Source organism: Sarcophilus harrisii, chromosome 1, assembly GCF_902635505.1.
Source record: "Sarcophilus harrisii chromosome 1, mSarHar1.11, whole genome shotgun sequence".
Lineage (NCBI taxonomy): Eukaryota > Metazoa > Chordata > Mammalia > Dasyuromorphia > Dasyuridae > Sarcophilus > Sarcophilus harrisii.
The window spans coordinates 54,051,104-54,062,589 of NC_045426.1; the positions used below are offsets into that span (position 1 = coordinate 54,051,104).

The window sequence follows — 11,486 nt, forward strand, 5'->3', positions numbered from 1 at the left end:
CTTGGAACCTGGAAAGAATACTCACTAGGACCCAGGGTGACTAGTGGATCCTGGAAGGGGTTGCCAAGAGCTTTGGTCTGAGCCCCACTTCGATGACATCAAGCTTGGCTAGGTGGGTGGAGTTGGGGGTTCAGAGGGGTGGGGAGTGACCTCACTCCCAGCTATTTGCATATCAGACCCCGCAGACAATTCAGTATAAATAGGGCAGGCAGCACCTCATCGGCACTGTCAGCTGGGAAGGAGCTACCTTGGTTACTGCACGTGTTTGTCGCTACTCTTCCTCCAGCCCCAGCCCCAGAAGCCCAGCCTGACCAGAAGCTCTGATACAGTCCCAGAGGGAAGTCAACTCACCATTTGGCATCATACAGGTAATTCTCAAGCTTTTTCTCTGAATTCAAGGAAGCTTGAGATTGGAGGGTTTTTTATCTCAATGAATAAAAGTAGGAGGATATGGTAGGAGTTGGAGGTTGGAGCTGAAAAGGTTGGATAAGAAATTTTACATCCAAAGCAAGTGGGATGCTTCAGGGAACTACATATCTAGACACAGAAATGCAGGTGTAGACTGATGAAAACCTCACATTCGTGTAGTCTTTTATACTTTTCAAGTGCTTCTCTGCAGGTTATCTCACTTGAGCATAAATCTAGAAATGTATAATGCATAGTTTTACAATATGTATGTAGCATGTGTAAAAATATTTATACAGACTACTTGTGCAATCATGAATGGGCTTCAATAAGGCTCATTTCTCACCTCTATACAAATGCACCAATGTCATATTTTTCAAGATATTGGTCATAAAATCTTAGTGCTTGAATCTTAGATTTTAAAATCCTAACTCTAAAGTTCTGACTTTAAGATTCCTAGGAATACCAAGTCACTGATTTAGAAGGGTGCTTAGAAGCCATGTGGCCCAACTCTCTCACTTTGCTGAAGACAAAACTGAAACCCAGAGATGGGAAATGCCCTTACCCACAATAAGTGATGGAAAAGAGAATTGAAGTCGGGTCTTCTGGCTTTCAATCTAATAGAATTCTGAGATTCCAGTTGTAAAATTTTAACTTTAAATTTCTATGATGAATATATATGATTATAATACTTTTCTATATGCTTATGAATGTAGAGAAGAGTGGGTGAATATTGTAAAAGATTTCAAGGTGACATATAAATAAATGGTGGCATGGTGTGGTAGATATAGAACTGGATTCAAAACAAAGAAGATCTGAGTTCAAATTCTGCTTCTGTCACCAATAGATCTGGGCAAATCACTCAACCACTTAGTACTCTAGGGCACTCTTTAAGTTACAGAGAAGGTGCTGACCTGCATTAACAGAGAGAGCTTCCTCATCTAGAACTCTTTATATCAATGAAAGAACAGGTTCAACCCCTAGCCTTCATATCTATCTCTATCTCTATATATTTATGTTTCTACATATCTCTATATAGACAGCTGTATACAAATAGAGGGAGAGAGGAAGAGGAAAGTGCAGGAGAATGGAACAAAAAAAGAGAGATAAGAGTGAAAGGGGGAGAAAGAAGAAAGGGAACTGGAAAGGAAGTAAAAATTGAGATGGACAGTGACTGAAGGAGGAAGAAAGAAAAAAAGAGGAATAGAGAAAGAAAGAAAAAAGAGACAAGAAAGAAAAAAGGGGGAAAGAAGAGAAGACAAGAAGGAAAAAAAGGAAGAGTGGGAGAGGAGGAAGGCAGAATATAGTGAAGGGAAACAATGACTTGGAGGGAGTGATAAAGGTTTTTTTAATTTTTAGGGAGAAATAAACAGAGACAGAGACAGAGGGAGAAAGAGAAAGAAAGAGATGCAGAGACAGAAACAGACAGAGAGAGGGAGGGAGGGAAGGAGAAAGGGGGAGAGAGAGAGAGAGAGAGAGAGAGAGAGAGAGAGAGAAGGAAGAGGGAAGGGAAAGAAGGAGGGAGGGAGAAAAGGATGGAGGAAAGGAGGGAAGGAGAAAGGGAAGGAGGGAGAGAGGGGGATTAGGGTGGGGCAGACAGACTTTCTCCCCCTGGTACAGGATGTGGATTTATTCCCTCCTGTTCAGAAATCAGTGGGTGTCTGGTCTCCAAAGCACTCATGTTCCTGCTCTGTGCTATTCTCTCCTGATTCCCTACTGGACAGCTCCAGCACCACCATGACCCACCTGTGGCTGCTGCCCTTGCTCCTGTCTCTGGCTCTGTCCAGTTTCTCCATAAATCTTGGCCAGCCAGCTGCAGCAGAAGCAGACAGTGAGGAGAAGGGTCGCCTGGAGGAGATCTTGCAGAGGGCTGAAAACCTCTTTCTCCAATCAAACCTGCAAAAGCTAGAAGAGGAAGGAGAGAACAACTCAGGTAAGGCAATGGGTCACCTGCCCTTTCCAAAACTTGGGTTTTGCCTTTTCAGACTTGGAGGGCATGCAGGGGACAGTGGGGTCCTGGTAAAGTGAGGACTGGGTCAATCGTGTGCTATTGAAAAAATTCATTCTAGATCTTACTGCCCTTCCCCCTCTACACTTGTCCTCTGGTTTGTGGTGATTAAGCTCTCTCTAACATCAAGGGTTGGAAAGTGCTTAACGGGTTTCCACTAAATTATTAATTTCTGCAAATAAACCATAGACTCAGGATACCAGGACTGGAAAGGACTTTATAAGTTATTTTATTGAACCCTTTGCTTTACAGACATAAGCTTGCATCTGTAAAATGAGAGAGTTGGATCCGATGATCTGAAAAAATCCTTCCAATTGTAGTGGGATTTCTGTTCAAATCCTATTTTTGAATCTTACTACCTGTGTGTCCTTAGTCAAGTTATTTACCTCCCAGAAGCCTTAATTTTCTCATGTGTAAAATGAGAAAACTGGATCCATTCAGGTCTAGAGTTAAGACTTTGTGATACTTTGATCCCATTTTCCTATCATCTTATGAATCTTAAAGAAGCAAATCCTATAAAAACTAATGATATTAGAGCAATGCTGTAATTTTCATAGGATTCCTTTCTTTCTTCTTCCCCCACATCTCCCTACATGTGCTGACATTGGTCACATACCTTTGTTGTGGCCCCTTCTGGAGCAATTTATTTCTTCTCTCCTGCTCACTTTTAATTAGAAGCCATGCAATGATGAGGGCTCTATTTTGGCCTGGGCTTTGAGGCTCTGGGTCTGTGAAGCTTGGATTCTATGGGTTGTTGCCTTTCTTCTCAAAGATGGCCATGACATGCAAGCAAATTGGATTTAAGTGAAGGAATGTACCTGCCTCATTTCTCCCTCCAGAATCATCTGGATCCAATGGCCAGATAGAGATCAGGATGACTGGAGGTGGCCCTGGATGTAGTGGGAGACCTTGGTCTTTTTAAGCTGAGATCTTTAACAGGTTTTAGTTTAACCGGGACAACGCCCAATCAGTTATTAAGGTCTTTTATCTAAGCAAAAAAAAAATCAGTCTGGAAGGGGAAGACTGGCCAAAACAGAAAGAATTGCTATTTACACTCACACTGAGCCAATTAGAGCCCAAACAATATTAAAAGCGGGTACCAACAGTTGAGATCTGATGCTGAGGGTATAGGGATAGGGATCTAGTTGCCTGGCTTAGGAAGATTTTATACCAACACCTGCCTGAGCCCAGAGTTCTCTCCAGGCACTTATGTAATGGCTCTTGCTCATTAATAATAATAATAATCATACATTTATATACTGCTTTTAAGGTTTGCCGAACATTTTACTAATGTTATTTGTGCATATATATACACAATTATATATTTATTTACATATATATGTACAAATTTGAATTCAGGTATTCCAAATGCCAAGTCCAGCACAATATCCACTTTTATCACTTAGCTGTCTCTCTGTTCCAAGCCTTCTCTTCTTATTTGGTCCCCATCTTTATGCCGTTTTTAGTAAAGGGAAGGGGAATTGTGCACACACGTGGGTGAGGATACCCGTTTGCATGTGAAGCTATATTTGCATTTATGCATTAGTATGCATCTATGAATATACTGCTTGTCCATGTGCTGAGCTGACAGTATCAGCTAATTTAAGACCCTCATTCCCCCTCAAAAAAGGACTCTGAATTTGCCTTTCTTTGCCTCCCTAGCACTTCGTAAGTTCCTGCCACAGAATGAATACCCATTGACTGACACAGGTTGGTGAAATGGGAGACAGACTGGTAGTATTAATTCTTCCCCCAAAGCCAGCTTTTACTCTTGCTTCTTTTCTCCTATCCTGGGCACTTGGCTACCTGTCTCAAAGCCTTTGCCAAAAACCCAGGAGGGAACAGGCCCTTCAGGTTAATGTTCTCTCCCCTGAGCTATTTGAGGAGTCATTCCCTAGTCAGAGACCTTTTGAAGCTTCTGTCCAGTGGGGGATAGTTTCCAGCTGAATCATTTCTTTTGGGTGATACAGCTGAAATCATTTAACTGCTGAGCATAGCTTAAATCATTTATCAATCCAGCCTTTTTCATGTGGTCAGCAATGTGGGAATAGCTTTATGAAATGATTTCCCCAAAGAATCAGCTTAATTCTCTGTTACCCAAGAAGTCTGCTGACGAAGGGGTCAGAGCGGTTATTTCTGAGTCCCAGGGCTTAGCATAATTAGTAACTGAACCTACTTAATCTCTGAGTATAGTTAGGGAGCACAGTGTGTGTATGAGAGTGTGTGGCTGTCCTTTCACTATGTATGTGTTAGAGTGGGTTCATGTGCTTATACATGAATGTCTAAGTGAATGTGTGTCTAGGACTGAGAATGGTAATATGAATGGGCTTTGATCGAGGAGACATTTGCAGAACAGTAGAAGGAGAGCAGAAATTAAAAGTCCTAGGTTTAACTCTTGGGATCTAGGTTTACCTGTGTGACTTTAGGCAAGCCATTTAACCCCTTCCTCAACCAAAGACATCGGACTAGATGACTTTCAATCCCTCACCGAATCTAAGATCTTCTGAGAGAATATGCTTCTGAGAGAAAGCAGGGTCTGTGTGTACCTGAGTGTATGAGTGTATATGAGCGTAATAGATGGTCAGGGCTGAAAACAGCCCTGTCTCTCCTGGCTAATAAATGTTTAACAACCAGCCTCTGTAAGAAAACTGTACATATGCCGCACTTTTAAATTTAATTTGATTATGAACATTTTCTCCATCACTGACTTAAATCCAGAAATCCAGATTTCTAAGGTATAAATGCTCATACTGAAAAATATGATAATTGGTTCTCACAAGCCAATAGGAGCTGGCTGAAACTCAATCCTGTTCCCCCCCCCCCCCAATCCCAGCCAGCCCTACTTTCATTTGTCCATTCTGCTACCATCATGGGAACCACTCACGGGATCCACATAGAATCAGCTTGAAATTCCCTTTCTAACCTCAAAGGAACTTGTAAAGCAACTGGCTGGTATGTGGCTAGACAGACAAATTCTAGCTTTGTAGCCTCAGTTCTTCCCACCCCCCAAATAGTGATTAGTTTCTTACACTATAGGGCAAATTCATTTCATGGGCAGAGAAAATAATCCCCAACAATGAAACTCTAAAGGTGGAACCTCAGGCACTGTGATGGCATCTGGGGGGAGGCAGTGGAGGCTCCCTATGATTTTATCTCATGGACAATTTTATCTCAGGTGCATGAAAGGCTGGTGTTGAGGGCAACATGGTGATGGGAGCTTTCATTCATTTCTTATTTCCTTCCCCAGATTTGCAGGCCCCCCCACTAGATTGGCTTGTGAAGAGGCAACACCCTGGGAAGAGATTCTCTGAGATCTTTGAGAAGAGGCAGCATCCAGGCAAAAGGGAGGAAGAAGATGAGGGAGAGGAGGAGGAAGCAGGGGATGAAGGGACCACCATAGAGATCCACAGACGCCAGCACCCAGGCAAGCGAGAGGAGGAGACCTGGGAGGAGGATGGCAAGGAACAAAAAAGGCAACATCCGGGCCGGAGGGCCTCCTGGCTCAAGGACAGTGAGGGGGATATCTCCAAACGGCAGCATCCGGGCAGACGGAGCCTGGGCCCTGCTAGCCAAGATCCTATGTTCCCCTGCAGCCCGCGGGGGTCCTCCCACTGTGGCCTCTTACTGGAGCTCCTGGAGGATCTCCGCAGGGGCCCGGGGCCTGAGAAGAGACAGCACCCGGGGAGGAGGTCACTCTGGGGAGCAGACGGGGAAGAGGACTAGAGCCTGGCCAGTCTGAGGGGGAAAGGTTAAGCCTCTGTGGATGGTTTCTGGATGTGCTGTGAATAAGACCTACAGGCTGTTTTTTCTTTCATTTTGTCCTCTCGATCCTCTGCTAGTGACATAGCCAGAATGTCCCTGACCCCTAGGCACCAGTTCCCTAAGCTCTGAGGGCAGGGGATGGAGAATGGGGGTGTGGAAGAAGGTGGATTCTATTCCTTGTTACTGAAAGCCCAGCACCCTCAAGTCCCTTTCTAAGATGCCCTGGGTTATATCAACTCCTCTTCAGCAAATCTTGGGTTAGGGGAGAAAGGTTGTGGATAGGGGACAGGGGGCAGAGGGTCTGACCCATGATTGAAAGGTGATGTGGTCAAGCTTCTGAACATAGTCCATGGGACCAAAGCCTTTCCCTCGGTCCAGTTCAGTCCGGCATGCCCACTGGTTTCCTGGGATCCGTTAGATTCAGGCCAGTTTCCTTCTGGTAAGGGTAAGATTCTCAGGAAGGGTTGATGGCCAAGAGAGTGGACGTGATCTGTCTCCCTCTCCCTTATTCAAGACAGATGCAGTGAAAGAGTCCAAAGCAGGAGCTGGCCCATCTACAGTCAGCCTTCCTCCTTCCCTGCATCTCCCCACAGAATCATCATACTGTCCCTTTGAGTATGAGCAAGACCTGACACAGGGAAGGAGCTACAAACAACAGGCAGTGGGCAAAGCTCAGACAGGGGAATGGGGAGCTCCCAAACTCAAGCACATCATTGCGCAAAGAAAACCCCAGGAGAAAATCAGCAGTCACTAGGGGAATCCCTGAGGATCTTCATTGATTTGGTCATTGTCTTTCCCTTTCTTGAGCTGAAACTTCATAAATCTTCTCTCGCCAAAGATAATTTTCTGTCCCTCTGCTCCCCAATAGAAGGTAGCCTGCAGGTCTTTCCCTGATTATTTTCCCTGTTCTATCCCCATATGGGCATCCCCTGACAGTTTGCTAATACATTCGAAACCCATAAAATCTCTCCTTGATTGAAAAAAACAAAATTAAATGAAAGTGGAAAAGCTACTTTTCTAGTAAAGCTCTCTTGTGGTATAATGATGTTGGCTATGGGTAGGAATGTTTGTATATATGAACATCTTAATATCAAAGTGCAAGTGTGATTTGTACATTTACACCAGTCCCTTTGGAAACCTCATAACACTAATAAAAGTTGCATCTGGATGAGCCTTATAACTTTGTGATTGCACTTCTGCTGAATCTCAGAATCTTAGAGCCTGCAGGGACACTAGGGGTCATTTTAATTGAACACTTCCATTTTGCAGAAGCAAAAATGGAAACTCAGAAAATCTAAACATCAAGAAGGATCTGAGAGGCAATCTAGGCCAAAAAAAAGCCCCAATCACACACATATACCCAAAATCCCTGCTGTGAAAGATCTTCCACTATATCTACTCTGTATTTTATATACAAAGATCCATAAATGTGAGGCAATTTCATAGAATCAGAGAATTTGGGAATTGGAAGGTCACCCAGTCCCATCCATACATGAAAAGAATATTTAATATAATATCCCTGGCAAATGGTCATCCAGCCTCCGGCTGAACACTTCCAAAGAGGATTTAACCCATTTCCCTTTTGGGCATCTCAAACTGTTAGAACATCTTTCCTCATATCCAGATTAAATTCTTTTTAACTTTCACTCGAGGTTCTTGCTTTTGCCCTCAGAGATCAAGCAATGAGAGTCCATTGCTTCCTTCCCAAAATAACCCTTTACATCTGTGACCATGGCTACCATTCCTACCTCTACTCCCACCCTTTGGGCTTTTCTTTTGCAAGTTAAACATGCTCAGTTTCTTCAATTGATCAAGGAAAGAGCATTAACAATATGGGGGACTGAGAAGACTTCCCATGAACTGAGACTCCAAGGAAGATAAGAAAAGGCAATAGTGAATTCCTGAAGGCTTGGGATGTGGAAGGGACCTTAGATGTCAACTAGTTCAACATCTCCTTTCTTTTATAGAAAAGGAAAAGTAACTTTCCCAAGATGACAGGATTAACCAAGGGCCTGAGTAATAGAAACAGTGCTTGAGCTCATATAATCTTTACTTATGTTTACTTAAGAATGCTATACCATTTTTTTTTTCAAATGATTGAGGCAAAACTCAGTTTTAAAAATAAATGTTAAAAATTGTTTTACATATAACTAGAGAAAAATAAAATGTTACATAATGTTAAAAATGTAATTTGGAGGAAATAAAATATTAATAAAAAAACATGTAAAAAATAGCAAATGAGTGAGGCAAATATCACATTATGAATTTTGTCCTTAAATTCACTTTATCTCAAATAAACTTTGAGACAATAGATTTAGAAGCCATTTCCAACACCCTCATTTTACAGATAATACTAGCCAATATTTATATAATTATATACTTATTATATGCCAGACATTGTACTAGGTGCTTTACAATTATTATCTCATTTGACTCTCAATCAAACGAGGGAGGGAGGTGCTCTTGTTCAAACCTGGGCCTGTACCACACTGACACCCAGATATTCACTTGGGCCTTCTTTGACTTTTGCTTTATTTACATTCGATGACTTCTTGAATTTATACTGTACTGACAATGGATTGAATAGTCAATCCACCAGGAAATCAGAAATCTTTACAATAATGGGCAAATCTCTTGCCCCTCTGAATTTCAGTTTGAAGCAGTTATAGGGGATGGGGAGGTGAATTTAGACTGGATTAGTCCTAGAGTCCTTTCCAGTGTTGGGACTAGAGCCAGGAAAAGTTGAGTTCAAATTTAACCTTAGACATTTAGACTGTGCCAGTTTTATTATTAGTCAAATACTAAGGTGGGTAATTCTCAGAAAACAGCTATAGAGAAAAGCGTTTAGAATGAAATATCCTTTGGGGAGAATCAAAATGTATGGATGACTTGTGATAGGTATGGATATCCACATTGATAAAACCACAAATTCACTGAAGTTCTAAATAAAAATAGGAAGGAAATAAGCATTTAGTAAGCACCTACTTTGTGCCAGGCTAAGCATTTAAAAAATATTATATCATTTTATCTTTACAACAATTCTATGGAGTTGCTGTTATCATCCCATTTTACAGTTGAGGAAACAGAGGCAGGCAGAGGGCCAAATGTCTTGCCAAATTCACACAAGTCAATGTTTGAGGATCTTCAGATCTTCCTGATTCCTAGTCCACACCTTAACCTCTATATCACATTGTTTTTTAATTCAATTTAACAAATTTATCAACTGCCTACAATGTTTAAGGAGACAAAGCAAAATAGTGCCTGCCCTCAAAAAAGTTATATTCTTCTGGAAGGAGGAGGGACATGCTCTGAATGTATATACATAATCATAATTCAAGTGTAATGTACTGTCCCTTTAATGTTTATTGCTAGGCTTAGCTTCCTCTGGGTTTTAAGAAAAACTTACTCAGAGACTTTTTCTGGGGATTGAGTCATAGGATTCTGAAATGTCTACTGAGTTTTTAATATGAAAAATTGTAATAAGCTGGAAAGATATGGACATCAAAATGAATGTAATTTTTCCTACTACAGACAGATGAGAATTTTATTATTAGTCATATGCTAAGTGGTGGGTTGTTCTCAGGGAGTATCCATAGTGTGGACCCAGGAATACAGAAAGGAGAGAGATGGACACAGAAAGACAGAGACAGTCAGAAAAAGAGAGAAACAGATACAAAGACAGAGCCACAGAGGCAGAGAAACAGAAACACATACACAGAGACAGAGAAACAAACAAAGAAACAGGCAGAGAAAGACAGAGACAGAGAAAAGGAAAGTTGAAAAAGACAGAATTCATCACTGCAGCAGCAAAGTTTGAATCTTTAAGTGATATCACAGTTGCGGTTGAAGAGTAAATCTAGTTGATTGAAGGAATAGATTGGAAGTAGAGAATCAGGGAAATCTCCTTGTAGAGCAACTCATTTGGGTGACATGTCATGTCCCGTGAGGTATTAGTTAACCACAGCATAAAACAATTCAGTTTAGCAGCTGAATTTTCTATTCAGTATAGAAACTATAGTTATCACAGAACTTTTATGGATAGTTCCCATGACAGAACCAGAACACTGACATTTATAGTTCTAGAGTTGTGAAATAATTCTGACTACAAAGGTTTTCCTTACTCAGATGTCTCCTTGACAAATTTCTGTAAGTGTGTGCCTATTCTCCCACTGGGGATACTAAGTATATTGGTGGAAGAATATAATACCAGATTGTGTATAGATTGTGACATTTATTTTTTATCTACTTTTTAATATAATTTGCAACATTATAGTTTCTTTTGTTATTACTTTTAATATCTAAATGTGTCACTGTGAAGGGATGGCTGGGAAAATAGTAACACATTGATGGGGGCATAAAAGTTAAGAGTTATAAGTAGAAGAAATATATTTCCCCTCAATAGGATTGCACCTAGCACCATGTGAGAGTTTGAATATGACCACATGGTAGTTCTTCCTCTGGGAATCCAGAACTGATAGTGTGAGATGCTAGAGTAAACAAATCAGTCCAGAGAGAAAGTAGATTTCCAAAGAGAGGTAGTAGGTGTTACATCAAATGTAGACCTTCCTTGGATATATTATATAAGATTTGAAGTGACAGAAATAAAGGAAAAATCAAGATAAATTTCTCTAAAGATATTTGAGGAGCAAATGTTTTCTTCTCCTCCTTTGTGTTTGTTGAACAACAGCAGGTGACCAAAAGGAAAATAAAATAATCTTTAAAAAAGATGTTTAAGACTAAGTTGGAGCCATCATGGAAGACTATACAGAAAATGTGGCTCTGAAGATGAAACTTGAGGGAAGAAAGCTTTGAAGATATAAAGGGAAAAGGAGTGTATTTTATATACTGGAGATGACCTTATGAAAATATAGAAATGAGAGAGGGAAAATTGAGTTCAAGAAACAATTAATGGTCCAGTTTGTCTTAAACACTAAGATTATGATGGGGAAATTACGGGAAATAAGATGGGAAAGGTAGTGAAAGCCAACCTGGAGAGAAAAAGTGGTGCTACATATCATTAGAAGTCTTTAAACTGAGCATGACCCCACATGAAGACCAATGTAAATTCGATCCAGAATTTGAGGAGGGGTTGGATTCAGTGGTTCCTGAGGTCCCTTCCAGATCTAAGCTGCTATTATCACAAAGGCAAAACTCTTTCCATTACCTCATGCTCCTTCCCAGGAGGGAGAGACCGTCATGAATTGGTCTAGAAAGGCTTCATGAAGAAGCTGGAACTTAAGCTAAATCTTGAATGAAACACCAGAGCTAGTTAGATAGAGAACATTTCTGAAATGGGTACCAATCAGAATAC

The 11,486-nt window shown here is 41.1% G+C and overlaps 1 protein-coding gene across 1 annotated transcript; it reads left to right on the top strand.

Annotated features, from left to right (window-relative positions):
• The first annotated feature begins 248 nt into the window (after nucleotides 1-248).
• On the top strand, nucleotides 249-7,343 carry TRH (thyrotropin releasing hormone). Its single transcript, XM_012543649.2, has 3 exons — nucleotides 249-368; nucleotides 2,130-2,338; nucleotides 5,661-7,343. The coding sequence occupies exons 2-3, from the start codon at nucleotides 2,143-2,145 to the stop codon at nucleotides 6,134-6,136; spliced, it is 672 nt and encodes a 223-aa protein (XP_012399103.1). The 5' UTR covers nucleotides 249-368; nucleotides 2,130-2,142; the 3' UTR covers nucleotides 6,137-7,343.
• Nucleotides 7,344-11,486: the final 4,143 nt, after the last annotated feature.